General features: G+C 42.4%; 1 protein-coding gene across 4 annotated transcripts in view; it reads left to right on the forward strand.

Moving 5' to 3' along the window:
• clcn2c (chloride channel 2c) overlaps nucleotides 1-18,381 on the forward strand; it is a 565,311-nt gene that overhangs the window by 502,766 nt on the left and 44,164 nt on the right. For 3 of the 4 annotated variants that reach the window (XM_048542200.2, XM_048542202.2, XM_048542203.2), the window contains 2 exons: nucleotides 2,359-2,429; nucleotides 4,125-4,178. In XM_048542200.2, coding sequence (XP_048398157.1) covers nucleotides 2,359-2,429; nucleotides 4,125-4,178 — 125 coding nt within the window. The remainder of the gene's footprint in view (nucleotides 1-2,358; nucleotides 2,430-4,124; nucleotides 4,179-18,381) is intronic. The other variant, XM_048542201.2, reaches the window with a different exon arrangement.

The following is an 18,381-nucleotide window of genomic DNA, read 5'->3' on the forward strand; positions in this document are numbered from 1 at the left end:
ATGTATTGTTGATACTGTTTGTTGTTACAATTATTATACTGAAGTAGAAAAGTACAAGTCTAATTTTCTTTTACGATAACATCTTTGTAGAAAAAGAGAGATCTCCTTGTTTTGTTTTTGTGCATTAAGCAGGAATGATAGATGAAAAAATGATGAAGACGGTGTATTGCTTTTCAGCTGAAGACCTTAATTTTCTTTATTTCACTGGCTTTAAAAGAAGCACCACAATAATACAGTTATCCGACATGCAGCAGAGCAAGGAAATTTGCCATTGTGCCATTTGTCATCGGGTGTTCATGTATACTTTCTGTGATAACATAGAGCAAGGATGCTTCTTTGCCTTGACAATCATCTACTGCAATAGCATTAATGTTGGAAAATCAGTCATTCCTCGCAGAAATTTTAACTGCAGTTATCAAATTCTCGGCCACACCAGTCCAAGGTTCATGCAACATCTGTGGGAAGGTTAAGGAAATTAAGCTCATTTCTTTCACTTATGTTGGAAATCCAAGGCTAGCAAGAGCATTCAGTCTAGAGTTTGGACTTTAAACCATATTTTTCTTATACTTTATCTTCTAGGACACTTGTTTGTATGTTTCACCATATTGTTAGCATGTGTGTGTGTATGTGTTGTGAGGAGCAGTGGATGGTAAGAGAAATGTAGTTTGTTCTGCTTCCCATTGTGTTGGATCCATATATTGACATCTAAACAAGGAAAACATTTGTTTTAAAGATTTGTTCATTCTTTCTTGGAATGAGTTGAAGAGGATTGTTGGATTCCTCTTTCTGGGTCTTATTATCTACCCAATCTAAAAAATATTATTGCCACTACTGTTTTCTGATTCTTAACAAATTTTATATTGATATTGTCACTGTCCCTTTAATTTTCTGGGCTTTAATTTTCCTAATAAGGCCATCACCTAATATTTTATCAATTGTTTTTTGAAAATTAGTTTCACAAACTTGAATCACATTCGCCCGACATTTCCTGAACCATCCTTGAACAAATCTGTGTTAGCTTTCATTTATTGAGTTATACGTCTCCAAATGTCAATTAATTTGGTGCCCCTAAAATTATCCCAACTGCTAATGTTAGGCTAGATGGCCTTTGGTTGCATTTGCAATCCTCTGGTATCTACCATTTTCCAAGGACATTTGTCAGATTATGTTCGGAGATTCCACAACAGTACTTTTGCTTTTCTTAGTAATGTCATGTGCAACCCAGACAGAATGGATAACTTCTCTATCCTGGAGACTACCAACCTCTCATCAAATACTTCTTACTTATCTATTTCTATCCCATCCAAGAATGTTACTGCCTCCTTATTTCCTGTTACATTCGCAGCATACCATCGTCAAATGAAAACAGATGTAAAATACTCCACCAACGCTTAGTAGCTTTGCTCAATGCCATCCAATGTATGTCATCAAATCAACACCTCCCTGAACTAAATTACATTTACAAATATTCGTGTGATGTTTTTGCAACATATTTTGGCCTTCCTGATGTCTCCCCCATAGGTTAAATATTCTGATTTGGAGGTAAACATCTCAAACAAAGATTGTATTAAAAGGAAAATATTACACATTATTTTGAAAAGTGCCAGGATGATTTATTGTGGAAAAATATATTTGCACAATAATTTTGAAAGATTCCTTTTGAAATACATATAATATTTTGTCATATAAATATCTCGGACTTCCCAGGCAGAGATTCACCTTGAAAAGAAAAAATTAAATATCTGAATGAGTTATCAAATCAATGTAGGAGATGCTGCTGAGAACACTGACTCACACCTTTAACTGTTCTGTAGGAAATGGCTCTGTTTAAGTTGCTTATGGTTGCCATCCATCATTGTGGCTTTCTGAGATAGTTACTTTCAAACATTATTTAAGAGCGTATACGCCAGGTTTTAATTCTGATGAGTTCATTTCATCAACCCAGACCTTAATTTTAAACTAAAGCTATCTGTAGCACAGAGTGAATATTATGTTAAGTAATATCAGTGCAGAGCTCGTTGAAGCCTGATGTTTCAAGTATAAAATAAAAGACAATTACATTTCCTGTTTTGTTTCAACTTAACCTTTAAACTAATAATGAAACTCTGTTGCCATTGCGTGGACTAGCAATACATGAGTTTACTCACTCTGTGTGAAATGAATTCTTGTTAAGCATGTGAGGCTGGAGGAATTTTAATCCTAATGCCAGCCTGGTGGAGATGAGTGAATCTTTTAAGAAGGAGGGATTGATTTACATGCTGGCTTCCCATGCCAATATGACAGGTGCAGTTTTTTTTTAAGAGGTCATTTCATTTGTCACAGGGGAATTTTTAATAAATTTGAATTTATTTTCTTCAGGTCCCCTGGATCAAACAGGAATTGCGCTGAAAAGCCTGTTCTGTGTGAACCCAATGGATGAACCAGGAGAGGTAGGTGTCTCCATCATCAAGTGTGCTCCATATTCAATTCAGTTAGTCGTGCTGACTGTTCAAAGTACATATACCGCTTTGTGAGATTTCAGATAGTACTTCTGCAGGTGTCAAAGAGTCGGCTGTATCTATAAATCTTTTTTGGAAAGGATCACATTATTCCCTCCAGCAAAGAAAAGAGTTTCCAGAAAATGAGCACTGAGCAAATCCTTGTGCCTCATTTCTTCTTGTAAGTTTCACAAGAAGTTTTACAAGTGCTTTCTCTCCTATTTAACAGGATTTGGTAATACATGAAGGGATTTCTGCTATCACCTTTTCTGGTTTATGATCGAGTCATCTAGCTTGTTTGATAATTTGAATATGTGCTCAAATATAATAAATGTTAATTGCAGTTTCTAGAACAACATTGACATAACTCAAGCAATCAATGAAGTATGCTTGGTTAATTCTCAATAGAACTACAGCACAATGTTACTGCACCTTCTCCAGTATATTTCTGAACATATAAGACTTAAAATGAAAAGTAAGATGCCAAGAACATTTAGCCAGCAGTTAGTTTATCTCTGATACACAGGAGTTATGAAGTGACTAGTGGATAATTAATGGAAAATATCACATAAGAACTCTCCTAACTCAATTTATTAAATTTATATTTAAAATATTTAACATTCAAGATATGCTAGTTTATCTAATGCCAATGAATCATGGTGCTTTAATGGGTGTGGAGTTAATCAGTCGTGATGCTGGTGTTGAACGCTAAGTCATATAGTTGCACAGTAGTGCATAATACCTTATGAAGCTTTTGTCAGGAATTTCCTCATCAGACTGAAAAGTAGTGATATAATTTATTCTATAGGAGATGGAAAAGAAGACATTGTTTAATTCTTTCGCCCTCTGGGTCATACTAGTTTTGAAAAAACAATGGTGACTCTTCAATGTGAGTTAATGGTAATAATTTGTCTTGGCCCAAAAAGGCCGACAGTAAAGGGAACCAATTTCTATTCTAATTACTCCATTTTGGAGATATACCTCATGAATTAAACAGTCACTTATTTTAGTTATCCACACGTAAAACAATACAAGTTAACAGAGTTGGAAGGCTACTATCAAAAGGTTGATTTGTTGAGATCACTGTTTAACAAATTTCTAACGAATAGGTGCCGCTTCAAATTTATTGGACTTTGCTTTAAATTTTCCCCTAATTTGAAGGCTTTGGAAGTGCTGAAAATACTGTGAATTAATGTGCTGACTTTATCAAAAGTCATGCTGCTTTCTATTCTGTGACTGCAGTTCTTGATGACAAGTTAAAAACTAACTTCACTCCTCCTCATGTGATGTGCTGTGTTTATATTATGTAATATACATTCTGTGCTGCTACATTTGTATCATATCTGTCATCTTACATAAATTGTGGCAGAAAGGCTAAAAGATCTTGTTGTGGTATGCTGTCTTATTCAGACACAACTTCCAGTGATTATGAGATGTTAAATAAAACACAGTTTTCAGACGGACTTTCTTTTTTAAATCAAAGTCTAAGCGTGAAGGAAAAATACGCCTTTGCAAAATTCAACTGATTAAAAAAGAAAACATCTTTGACTGACTAATGTTCAGCAACCATTAAGCGGATGTAGGGCTTCTACCTGGACGACACCAAATGAGATGTATAACCTACATTATCCTATGTTTCTATCAAAGAATCAGGCATTGTCAGAATTCAGAAAGTCGAAACGTGTACGAATATCTATAGTGGTAAGTGAGGAAATGACATGCGGTCAAACCATTATCATCAATATATAACCGCATTGTCCAATCAAAATTAATCCAGATTTTTTTCTTACTTCACTCAGAATATCATATAAAATCATTTAAATGTCATCCTTTGAGCTCAAAAGGAAGATAAATTGACAGAGCTATGCACCTAGGAAACAATATCAGTGGCCTTCTCTCGATTTGAGTTTCTGTTATGAGGATCCAATTTGGAATTAATAGGAGACAACACAGAACATATTTCATTCATAAATAATTTTATGACAATAATCTTTCAGCAAACTACTAATTATCACAATGAATTTACTTTATATCAAAGTGGCCTAATAGATTATTAAAAATTGGTTTAAACAAACAACCTTGTAAATTCCATTCTGCTTAAATAATCAAACCAATTTTGCCAAGTTCAGTGGACCTGTGGTCTACTTGTATGTACTGTAGTTGTTTGTCCTTTTGTAAAAAGATTGACTTTTTTAAAAAAGAATCTGGTATTTAAAAAAGAAAATGGCACACTTCCCTAAATTTAAGAAAGCTACGAATACTGAAAACACTCCTACAATCTCTGAGAATGCTAATTAGTCTCAATCCCCAAATGCAACAATGGTTATAGACCATTGTTGCACTGTTGAAGGAGATTGTAAGATTGCAGTCTACATCAGACCCAGGTGTAATGGTACATTACATATTTCAATAATTGTGGAAGGGCTCATAATTGGATGGAAATTTGTTTCTATCATAAAAAAAGATTCTCTTTAGAGCTCATGGGATAACAATTTCAATAAATACTTACACGCATAAAAATCATTTTCATACTGAAAGAGACATTTTCTACAGTGCTGCAACAGCACTATGTCAAGAGGAGAGATGCTATTCAGCACTGTAAAACCTTGGGAAAAAAAAAATTATCCATAGCTGACTTCAAGCTGTGGCAGCAGCAGCACTCGAAATGGTTGCTGTCATCATTAGTGCTGACTGTTGAAATGCTGATGATTCCATCTAAAATAACCAAAACAACCAATTAATGAACAAATACTGCTGATTCTAAAAATAGATCAGTTTTGACCATGGCTGATTTGTGAATTACTTTGATGTGACCTTGATGTACTTGATTGTTTTTAAATCATAGATTCTCATAGTGACTAACTTGTTTTGATTCTATATGGCTTTGAAACATTATTTGGAAGAAAACATACTAAGCTTCTGAATTCCCTGTTCAATGTGTGTTTTAATGACTCCTGTTCCACTTCTATCACTATTAACGTTGGTATCAACAAAGATCTATCTCAGACTCCTCCTACTTCTCATCTACAATCAGCCACTGAGTGACTTAATTTGAAAGTACTGTTAGTTTCACAGGATAACTGACTACACCCAGCTTTACCTCCCCATTGCTCTCTTTGACTCTTCTGATGTCAGAAAAATTTGCAAAATGTTAATCTGACATCTATAATTGGCTGATCATAAATTTACAGCAATTAATATCAGAAATTCTGAAACTATTGTTTTTGTTACCCACACTAATCTCTACTCCCTTGCCTTGTACTCCATCCATCTCCCTGACAGCAGTCAGTTAGTGCAATGTGCTCTGAGGCTGTAATTGACCCCACACTTCTGCACCTTCCATAAGATTGCATATTTCTATCTTCGTAATATCTTTCTGTCTTCGTAAGATTTTGTTACACCTAGACTTAACTATTTCTGTAGACTCCTGTTTGGTGCCAATTCTGCAGACTTGAGGTCAGTCTGAACACTGCAACCCAAGTCTTGCCTTGCTCAAAATCTAATGGACCTATCACCTTCAATTTCCTGATCTTCACTGGTCAATCCCAGTTATGCAAAGTCACTTTTGTAATTTTCACCCATACTTTTGGATCTTTCCTCCCCATTCCCCATCTCTGTTACTTTCACCATCTCCATGACCCCCTCAGACATCTGCCCTCCTCTGCTTTTAAAGTGAGCATTTAGAATTATTATTGCACTTCCATTGGTAGCTGCACCTCCGTTGTCCTCTATATACCTCTTCCCTTTCCACCTCTCCTTCCTTTAAAATATTACTTCAAACCTACCTCTTTGACCAAGTTTTTGGTCCTCTGAAATCTCATATCCATTTACATGGTAACATTGTATCATGTCTTATCATGCTTCTATGAAGCAGATGTCGATCTTTCACTACATTACAGGTAGTTTACAACTCCATATTGTTGAGATATTAAAAATGCTGTTTTCTTCTTGTACAGCGTTCAGTTCTCAGTCACTACATACTTCGTCCTGTAGCATGAAAACAGAATTATCTGAACCGTAGATTTGTCTGAGGCAATTTGCAATGTTCGTCTTTGACCACAAAGTTTGCACCAGGAGGATGAGATTTATCCATTTCATTACGCTACATTTCTCTTCATGATATAATGTTCCACTATTGCCTGATACTCCCAATTAACAGTCTTACCAAAAGCTGGGAGAGTCTGAATATCAATCAGGGCTATGTTTCAGTTTCAGGCAATGTGAATGAAGCTAAAATTTGTTACTTGCTGTTGAGTTTATATTTTTGAATTCTACCCATTTCCTGGTCTGGATCAGGGACAAGAAATGCCACGGCTATGGTACGCCTATAGGAAATGTTAGCTTATGGCTGCAAACATGCAGAGTGGTATCCCTTTCTGTTGACCTAGAATTCAGGCTGATACAAGCTTCAAGAGAACTTTTGGAATCTTGGGCCCAGGGATAGCCTGTGGTTCAGATAAAGCCTGTGTCATTCTGTTTCACATTTCTTCTAGAGGGGAATGGGATGATTGTATTCTGCCTGATATGTTAAGCCTTGATCCCCTTCCTGATACTGTTATGTGTCGCAAACTGCAGTGCGTCTCTCAAGTCACCAGTTGCAACTAGTCTACATTGCTTCTATTCTATATGTTTGTTTGCAGCGTGGAATGACCCTGTTACGTAAAAATTAAGGGCCATGGTGAGCTTAATAACTAAGTGCAATGCTGCCTTGCCCTTTTCTGAAAATCCTGCTGTGTCAGGTATCTTGAATTGCATCTTACAATTGAGGAATGAGAAGCACTCTCTGACGAGTTGCGCAACATTCTCCTTCTGTCAGCTACATCACTTGTCTCTTGTCTTCTCTGCCTCATCCATCAACCCCAATGGCAGACTTACTGTACCACACAGCGACTGGAATAAACTGGTTTATTAATAGTTCAGCCCTAGCAAAACATTGTTCCCCAAAATCAGAATTCATACATGGAACATTGAAGGTAGATCAACAAAGCTGTCTGGAGGACAATGCTGCAGCTAAATGGGTGACAATGGAACCGCTGAGCCCCTTAAAAGCACTCCCAAGAGGGTTCTGAATGTTGGACTGACCCAGCAAAACTTCGCATGACAAGTCAGCAGTTAGGGCAAACCAATTTCATGAAAAAGTCTTGCATTCAGTTTAGGCAAATTTTGTTTAAAGATTAGAATGAGTTTTTTGAAGTGCTGCTGGATGCTCAGGAAGCCAACAGTGCAGTCCAATCCAATGTGGCAGTATTAGTGTGCATGTGGATTAACCATATTGGGCTTGAAGGCTCTAGTTTAAGTGTCTTAAAAATGGGAACATTATGAAAAAATTCTAAGCCCGTATTGCCAAAATCTCCTGTTTCTTATGTGTAGGATTACAGGGATATGGTGGGCTGTTCTTCGGAGGGTCGGTGTACTCAATGGGCTGAATAGCCACACTGTAGGGATTCTATGATTCTAATTGTCACTCTGAACCAGTGTTAATCAGACATTGACAGCAACTTTGTAAAACATTGAGAACTTCACAAGATGTTGGAATTTTAAAAATGACTTTACTGGAACCTGATGAGCATATATTATATGTGACTGGAGGCAAGTGTCCAATGGCGTACGACAGGGATCAGTGCTCGGTTACTTATTGTTTGTGATACGTGTAAACAATATAGAAGAACATGTGGGTGATGATAAGTAACTTTGAGGATAACATGAAGGCTGGCCAGGTGGCTGGCAGTGAGGTCTTAGGTTACAGGAGGATATAAATGAATTGGTCAAATGGGCAGATCATTGGCAGAGTGAATTTAACCCTGATAAATGTGAAGTGATGCATTTTGGAAAAAGTAACAAGACAAGGGAGTACTTAATGAATGGCAGGACACTAGGAAGCTCAGAGGAACAGAGGGATCTTGGGGTGCTTGCCCCTCGATCTCTGAAGGCAGCAAGCCAGGTTATTAGTGTAGTTACTTTTTCAGAAACTTTCCTTTTTCAGCCATAGTTTAGATTATAAGAACAGGGAGGTTATGTTGAAACTGTACAAAACTATGGTTAGGCCACAGCTGGTATACTGTGTGCAGTTCTGTTCAGTGCACTATAGAAAGGACATATTTGCACTGGAGGGGTGAGCAGACAAGATTCACCAGGATGTTTCCTGGGTTGAGCAGTTTTTCTGTGTAGAGTGAGTGGATAAGCTTAAGTTCAGAGATAATGGGAACTGCAGATGCTGGAGAATTCCAAGATAATAAAATGTGAGGCTGGATGAACACAGCAGGCCAAGCAGCATCTCAGGAGCACAAAAGCTAACGTTTCGGGCCTAGACCCTTCATCAGAGAGGGGGATGGGGAGAGGGAACTGGAATAAATAGGGAGAGAGGGGGAGGCGGACCGAAGATGGAGAGTAAAGAAGATAGGTGGAGTGAGTATAGGTGGGGAGGTAGGGAGGGGATAGGTCAGTCCAGGGAAGACGGACAGCTCAAGGAGGTGGGATGAGGTTAGTGGGTAGATGGGGGTGCGGCTTGGGGTGGGAGGAAGGGATGGGTGAGAGGAAGAACCAGTTAGGGAGGCAGAGACAGGTTGGACTGGTTTTGGGATGCAGTGGGTGGAGGGGAAGAGCTGGGCTGGTTGTGTGGTGCAGTGGGGGGAGGGGACGAACTGGGCTGGTTTAGGAATGCTGTTGGGGAAGGGGAGATTTTGAAACTGGTGAAGTCCACATTGATACCATTAGGCTGCAGGGTTCCCAGGCGGAATATGAGTTGCTGTTCCTGCAACCTTCGGGTGGCATCGTTGTGGCACTGCAGGAGGCCCATGATGGACATGTCATCTAAAGAATGGGAGGGGGAGTGGAAATGGTTTGCGACTGGGAGGTGCAGTTGTTTGTTGCGAACTGAGCGGAGGTGTTCTGCAAAGCGGTCCCCAAGCCTCCGCTTGGTTTCCCCAATGTAGAGGAAGCCACACCGGGTACAGTGGATGCAGTATACCACATTGGCAGATGTGCAGGTGAACCTCTGCTTAATGTGGACTGTCATCTTGGGGCCTGGGATAGGGGTGACGGAGGAGGTGTGGGGGCAAGTGTAGCATTTCCTGCGGTTGCAGGGGAAGGTGCCGGGTGTGGTGGGGTTGGAGGGCAGTGTGGAGCGAACAAGGGAGTCACGGAGAGAGTGGTCTCTGCGGAAAGCAGACAGGGGTGGGGATGGAAAAATGTCTTGGGTGGTGGGGTCAGATTGTAAATGGCGGAAGTGTCAGAGGATGATACGTTGTATGCGACGCATCATCCTCCGACACTCTACACTGGGGAAACCAAGCGGAGGCTTGGAGATCCCTTTGCAGAACACCTCCGCTCAGTTCGCAACAAACAACTGCACCTCCCAGTCGCAGACCATTTCCACTCCCCCTCCCATTCTTTAGATGACATGTCCATCATGGGCCTCCTGCAGTGCCACAATGATGCCACCCGAAGGTTGCAGGAACAGCAACTCATATTCCGCCTGGGAACCCTGCAGCCTAATGGTATCAATGTGGACTTCACCAGTTTCAAAATCTCCCCTTCCCCAACTGCATCCCTAAACCAGCCAAGTTCGTCCCCTCCCTCCACTGCACCACACAACCAGCCCAGCTCTTCCCCCCCCCCCACCCACTGCATCCCAAAACCAGTCCAACCTGTCTCTGCCTCCCTAACCGGTTCTTCCTCTCACCCATCCCTTCCTCCCACCCCAAGCCGCACCCCCATCTACCTACTAACCTCATCCCACCTCCTTGAGCTGTCCGTCTTCCCTGGACTGACCTATCCCCTCCCTACCTCCCCACCTATACTCTCTCCACCTATCTTCTTTACTCTCCATCTTCGGTCCGCCTCCCCCTCTCTCCCTATTTATTCCAGTTCCCTCTCCCCATCCCCCTCTCTGATGAAGGGTCTAGGCCCGAAACGTCAGCTTTTGTGCTCCTGAGATGCTGCTTGGCCTGCTGTGTTCATCCAGCCTCACATTTTATTATCTTGGGATAAGCTTAAGTTGTTTTCTTTAGATCAGAGAAGGCTGAGAGGAGACCTGACTGGTGTATTTAAGACTGAGAGTGCAGAAAGCAGCTGTTCCCCTTAGTTAACAGACCAATAACAATGGGACATAATTTTAGAAGGGATTTGAGGAAACCATTTTCGCTCAGAAAGTGGTGGGTATCTGAAATGCACTACCTGGGAAGCTAGCTGAGGCACGAAACCTCGCAATCTTTAAAACGTATTCAGATGAACACTTGAAATACCATAAGATTAAAGGCAATGGGCCCAGTATTGGTAAGTAGGATAGATATAGAATTAGAGTTGTTTTTGTCAATGCATATTCAATGGGCCAAATAGTCTCTTCTGTGCTATATGATTCTCTGATTCAATCGCTATTTTAATGAGGCTGTCCATCCTGTCATAATGAAACAGTATGGGCCTCCTTAAAATAATGATTTTTATTCCTCCTCTTTGACAGGATTCGTCCTGAAGCATAGAACTCTCGAGGAGAGTTAAAGACAGATGTAATCAGTATTCTGAATGTGAGTTTGCTCGCTGAGCTGGAAGGTTAGTTTTCAGACGTTTCGTCACCATTCTAGGTAACATCATCAGTGAGCCTCCGACGAAGCGCTGGTGTTATGTCCCGCTTTCTATTTATCTGGTTAGTAATCTACTGTAATCAGTATCTCCAAAGTTAGCTTTAAACATAGGGAATATTCATGTTTTGAAGCGATCTTTCAGTACATCTTGAACATGGTTGACAATGTGGTATTTCTCCCTGGCATCAGTTGAAAGGCAGTAACAAATTAGAGGTGAAGAGGAGTAGATTTATGCAGACAGCTAGGTTAGAGCTCCCCTTTTAGTAAGGAGCTTCCAAGGGAAAACAGGTAATCAGTAGTGGATTATGTAACAGGACATAATTAAAGTTCAGTTTACCTAAAAGTTGATGATGTCAGTACATTCAGCAGTATACTGAGGTAACTGATTGAACAGAAAGAGTGCTTTATAAATGGTTTGCAATTATATAACAGGCAACCAATTCAATCTCATCCATTTTGTATTATCGCCAAATTTGACAGCTTCACCGAGTAGTTTAATTGCAATGATGTTTATATAAGCTCTCAAAATTAAGATCCACTCTGAGCCACACTGCTAAGGGAAATTAATTTAAAAATTTGCACCATGACGAATTGAGCGCATTAGTGCCTAACCTTTTTTGGTGTGACCTTAGCGTTCCACAATGCCTGCAAAATGCATAGATAGAATCAGGAGCACGGGCAGGTCAGGGAAGAGGAGTACGAGTGTGTTGACAGTCAGAGTGGGAGCAAGTCAAGTGCAGTAGAGAACAAAAACAAAAGTTGCTGGAAAAACTCAGCAGGTCTGGCAGCATCTGTGAAGAAAAAGATCAGAGTTAACGTTTTGGGTCCAGTGCCCCTTCCTCAGCACTGTAGAACTTGTCAGGACTGGGAGAAAGTCTCACGAGGTGGGAGTCAGAGCTTCAACATCAAAAAAATGTCAGAGGGCAGCAGGTGGCGGAGTTTAATGTTTTCTCTTTAAATTACATTCAGTAACTGCTTGGTTAAAATCTTTCAGTGTTGTACATATGTGAATGAAATCTGTGATCTCACTTAGAAGATGTGAATAGAATAATTGCTGTCTGCTTATTGAAGTCTTGTCAGTTAATTTGTTTTAAAAAAATGCTTTTGTTGCTAAGATAACAAGGTGTCGAGCTGGATGAACACAGCCGGCCAAGCAGCATCAGAGGAGCAGGAAAGCTGACATTTTGGGCCTAGACACTTACTAACTTGTTTCTATTTTCTTGTGCCAATTTAGATCCTATTGCTCCATTAATTGGTGCTTTTCTTGTACACTGTCTCTTTGTTTAATGGAGAGTTAATAATTTTTGAGAATACAGATGAATTCTTGTAATTCTGCTTCTGTGAGAGTCTAAATACCGCTACTATCACTCAAATACACAAAATTTGGTTACAATGCGATTGCATCATCTAATGAATGAGTTAATGAGAAGGAAAAAGAAACCCTGAAAACGGGAAAACGTAGGCCTCAAGACAATCCCTAGAAAGCAATGTTGTTTTGACCCTCAGAGTTAGAATCCCTATGGTGCAGATGGAGGCCATCTGGCCCATTGAGTCTACACTGACCTTGTGAAGAGCATCCCACCCTATCACCATTACCCCACACTTACCATGGTCATTCCATCAACCAGCATATCTTTGGACTGTGTGGGGAAACCAGAGCACCCAGCAGAAACCCATGCAAACATGGGGCAAATGTGCAAAGTCTGCGCAGATAGTCGCCCAAAGCTAGGATCAAACCCAGGTCCCTGGTGCTGTGAAGGTAACCACTGAGCCACCATGCCATTCTCCTCCTTGAACTAGGGTTGAAATTATAAATACTGCACATAGCCAGGAGGAAGAAAGAGCTATCTGGACATTTTGTACCACGAGGCGGTCACAACCCTTAGGCTGTCCCACCTGAGCAACTGGAGGTACTGACTACATCGGGCATGTGGTGATCCAGAATATGATGATGGAAGAGCCTCAGCCTATCATATGAGCGACCTGCTACCTATTTGGATGAGAACAAAGTGGATGAGCAAATTGACCACAATATTGTGCTGCTAGGTGCCATTCACAGCAGGAGACGTAAAAGAAAATGTGGTGGTGAGAGGATTTGTCAGGAGAATAGAAATTGTTCTCTGAAACCACAACAAGAGTTGTGAAGGCAATGTTAAATGTTTGGCACCTAAGTTTAGAAATATCTCTTAACCACTGAAGGAGGCCTAAGGGGGAAGAGAGGAGAAGGTCCCATTGCAGTAGCCCGTGAAGAGACCAATGACATCGGAAGAACTAAGAGTGCGGTACTACAAAGGGAGCTTGAGGAACTGGGTTCAAAGAGTGGAATGGGCAGAAAAATCTTTGATTCATGCCCAAGAAGTAGCTGTTCCATTGGGATAAGGTCTACTTAAATTGCACTGAGATTTGTCTCCTGGTGAATCACATTCTAACGTCTTAGTGTGCAATTTAACTTTTTGTGGCAAGTCATTAAAATCGAGGCCGTGTAATCCTGGCTGTAAAAATCAGGATAATAAAATGTGAGGCTGGATGAACACAGCAGGCCCAGCAGCATCTCAGGAGCACAAAAGCTGACGTTTCAGGCCTAGACCCTTCATCAGACAGGGGGATGGGGTGAGGGTTCTTGAATAAATAGGGAGAGAGGGGAAGGCGGGCCGAAGATGGAGAGAAAAGAAGATAGGTGGAGAAGAGAGTATAGGTGGGGAGGTAGGGAGGGGATAGGTCAGTCCAGGGATGACAGACAGGTCAAGGAGGTGGGATGAGGTTAGTAGGTAGGAGATGGAGGTGCGGCTTGGGGTGGGAGAAAGGGATGGGTGAGAGGAAGAACAGGCTAGGGAAGCAGAGACAGTTTGGACTGGTTTTGGGATGCAGTGGGGGGAGGGGACGAACTGGGCTGGTTTAGGGATGCGGTGGGGGAAGGGGAGATTTTGAAGCTGGTGAAGTCCACATCGATACCATTGGGCTGCAGGGTTCCCAAGCGGAATATGAGTTGCTGTTCCTGCAACCTTCGGGTGGCATCATTGTGACACTGCAGGAGGCCCATGATGGACATGTCAACTAAAGAATGGGAGGGGGAGTGGAAATGGTTTGCGACTGGAAGGTGCAGTTGTTTATTGCGAACCGAGCGGAGGTGTTCTGCAAAGCAGCCCTGGTCGACCCATTGTCTCAGCCTGTTCCTGCTCCAACGAACTCATCTCCACCTATCTGGACTCCATTTTCACCCCTTTGGTCCAGGAACTCCCTACCTACGTCCATGACACCATCCACGCCCTCCACCTCCACCAGGACTTCCAATTCCCTGGCCCCCAACACCTCATTTTCACCATGGACGTCCAGTCCCTATACACCTGTATTCCGCATGCAGATGTCCTCAAGGCCCTCCCCGTCTTCCTATCCCGCAGGCCCGACCAGTCCCCCTCCACCGACACCCTCATCCGCCTAGCCGAACTCGTCCTCACCCTCAACAACTTCTCTTTCGATTCCTCCCACTTCTGACAGACAAAGGGGGTGGCCATGGGCACCCACATTGCCCCCAGCTATGCCTGCTTCTTTGTAGGTTACGTGGAACAGTCCCTCTTCTGCACCTACACAGGCCCCAAACCCCACCTCTTCCTCCGTTACATTGATGACTGTATCGGCGCCGCCTCTTGCTCCCCAGAGGAGCTTGAACAGTTCATCCACTTCACCAACACCTTCCACCCCAACCTTCAGTTCACCTGGGCCATCTCCAGCACATCCCTCACCTTCCTGGACCTCTCAGTCTCCATCTCAGGCAACCAGCTTGTAACTGATGTCCATTTCAAGCCCACCAACTCCCACAGCTACCTAGAATACACCTCCTCCCACCCACCCTCCTGCAAAAATTCCATCCCCTATTCCCAATTTCTCCCCCTCCGCCGTATCTGCTCCCACGATGAGGCATTCCACTCCCGCACATCCCAGATGTCCAAGTTCTTCAAGGACCGCAACTTTCCCCCCACAGTGGTCGAGAACGCCCTTGATTGCGTCTCCCGCATTTCCCACAACACATCCCTCACACCCCGCCCCCGCCACAACCGCCCAAAGAGGATCCCCCTCATTCTCACACACCACCCGGCACCTTCCCCTGCAACCACAGGAAATGCTACACTTGCCCCCACACTTCCTCCCTCACCCCTATCCCAGGCCCCAAGATGACTTTCCATATTAAGCAGAGGTTCACCTGCACATCTGCCAATGTGGTATACTGCATCCGTTGTACCCGGTGTGGCTTCCTCTACATTGGGGAAACCAAGGGAGGCTTGGAGACCGCTTTGCAGAACACCTCTGCTTGGTTCGCAATAAACAACTGCACCTCCCAGTCGCAAACCATTTCCACTCCCCCTCCCATTCTTTAGATGACATGTCCATCATGGGCCTCCTGCAATTCCACAATGATGCCACCGGAAGGTTGCAGGAACAGCAACTCATATTCCGCTTGGGAACCCTGCAGCCTAATGGTATCGATGTGGACTTCACCAGCTTCAAAATCTCCCCTTCCCCCAACGCATCCCAAAACCAGCCCAGTTCGTCCCCTCCCCCCACTGCACCACACAACCAGCCCAGCTCTTCCCCTCCACCCACCGCATCCCAAAACCAGTCCAACCTGTCTCTGCTTCCCTAACCTGTTCTTCCTCTCACTCATCCCTTCCTTCCACCCCAAGCCGCACCTCCATCTCCTACCTACTAACCTCATCCCACCTCCTTGACCTGTCCATCTTCCCTGGACTGACCTATCCCCTCCCTGTCTCCCCACCTATACTCTCCTCTCCACCTATCTTCTTTTCTCTCCATCTTTGATCTGCCTCCCCCTCTCTCCCTATTTATTCCAGAACCCTCACCCCATCCCCCTCTCTGATGAAGGGTCTAGGCCCGAAACGTCAGCTTTTGTGCTCCTGAGATGCTGCTGGGCCTGCTGTGTTCATCCAGCCTCACATTTTATTATCTTTCCAAGTGCTGATTTGCTTCCTTCTTCAAGTATCATTGTGGTTTAATTAGCTATAATTCTTTATTTTTAGTTTCTAAATAACTTTGTGGAATAAAAAGCAATCCAAACAGCCATAAATAATTTCTCAAAGCTCATTCTCAATGTGGGGTTGGGTTCAAAATGTGCCATATAATTCTTGCTGACAACAGAAGTACTGTGAGATAACAAAATTGCCGATGCTGGAGTCAGAGACAACACAATGTGGAGCTGGAGGAACACAGCAGACCAAGCATCATCGGAGGAGCAAGACAGTTGACATTTTGGGTCGGGACCCTTCTTCTGCAGTGCTCCTCTGATGCTGCCTGGCCTGCTGTGTTCCTCCAGCTCCACACTGTGTTGTAACAGATGTTTTACTGAAAATGCCTTGCAAGGTAATGAAGAGCTCCTCACTACCACAACTTGCCCACCAACATCGGCATTTCACAAAGCCTGATTTTGCAACCTGTCTTGTATCATCACTGAGCTCCAGTAACAACATAATTGAATTGTAACAAGTTTTCATGTATTTCCAATATTTAATATGAAAATAATTATTTCTGGCCACTTTTCACAAATTATTGTAACATTAGCTATTAGTTCAGTATGAACGTATTACAAAATTAGAACATTTGAAGCAATCTCTGTGAGCTAAATTCATGAGAAGGAGAAATATTGAGACTAGAAGCATACAATATTTTATGTTAAGATATCTTGTGCTAAGATATGTGGATGGAATTTTGGCACTAAAAGCAAAGTACGGTGCATGGAGGTCTGAAATGAGAAGGGAAAGAATTGTGGATTTGATCAAAACGCAACTATGAAAACATGTCATGTGCCCTTGTAAGGATTTTACAATTTCAGCAAAAGTTGGCCAACCAAAACTAACAAAAATATTGTCATCATTGTTGGACAGATGAAGCATGAAATCAACTTGGCAGCCCATACCTCCAGGGAAGTGTGGTTCAATATCCAATGCATCTCTGGTTCCAGTGACTCTGCCTTTCGGGCACATCACACATGATTGTATTAGTCAAACAGCACAAATCAGCAAACGATTGATAAAGCCAATCTTTCAGTTGCTGGAGGCTACTAAATTTCAGACCAAGATCCAATTCAAGTAAGAGATGACAGTCAGTTAGCTCAGTTGGCAGGATGATTGATTTGTGATTCAGAATAATGCCAACAGAATTGGCTGGGGCTCCTGCAAAGTACTCTCCTTCTCAACCGCACCCCCCCAACCCTTGCCCAAGGTGTGGTGATGGTAAAATCTCTGCAGTGTTAGAAGAGGCCATTTGGCTCATTGAGTCTACATTGATCCTCTAAAGAGCATCCCACCACACCCAAGCACCCACACTATCCCAGTAACCACACAATTTACCATAGCAAAGCCACCTAGCCTGCACATCTGTGGGCTATTGGAGAAAACCAGAGCTCTCGGCAGAAACACTTGCAGACACAGGGAGAAGATGCAAACTTCACACGGTCACCCAAGGCTAGAATTGAACCTAGGCTGTGAGGCAGCAGTGGTAACCATTGAGCCACCCAGATGCTACGGTCCTCAGGTTAAACCGCCACCAGTTGTCGCTGACTAATGAGCAAGCATTCTCATGGACTGTAGTGACTTGAATATGCTGTCAGTTCATGACAGAGACCACTTATTTGCTAATAGAGTCATAGAGGCATACAGTACGGAAACAGAACCTTTGGTCCAACCAGTCTCTGCCAACTGTAATCCCAAACTAAACTAGTTCCACCAGCCTGCACTTGAGCCATATCCCTTTAAACGTTTCTTATTTATGTATTTATCCAAATGTCATTCAGATGTTGTAACTGTACCTACATCTATCACTTCGTTTGGAAGTTCATTCTACACACTGTAAAAAAAAATTGTCTCTTACGTTTTTTGTTTAAATCTTTCAGCTCTCACTTTAAAAATATGCTACCTAGTTTTGAAATCCCACACCAAGGAAAAAACACCTGCCTTTCACCTTATCCATACCCCGCATTGTTTTATATTTTGTTTTATGGGGCTGGGAGAGGTGAGATCTGTACAAGTTGATCACAAATTTTTGTAGGACTGCCATTAATTTCTTATGAAGGTAAGGAATATATAGCCTCTGCCAGTGCAAGTGCCAGTGATAATATAATGTCCCTCTCTTCTCTGGGTATAAAGTAACATTGTAGGGTTTCCACAGCAGAGAAATATCAGGCAAGACATTGGGTGGTAGGCATCTCCATCAGATGCCTCATGCAATCAATGTTTGTTGCTTCATTACAACTGCCAATGTAGCACTATTTGCACTATAGTGGCATTGCCTCTCATATATCTACCTCGGCTCACTGT

Source organism: Stegostoma tigrinum, chromosome 14 (assembly GCF_030684315.1).
Source record: "Stegostoma tigrinum isolate sSteTig4 chromosome 14, sSteTig4.hap1, whole genome shotgun sequence".
In the NCBI taxonomy this organism is placed as follows: Eukaryota; Metazoa; Chordata; class Chondrichthyes; order Orectolobiformes; family Stegostomatidae; genus Stegostoma; species Stegostoma tigrinum.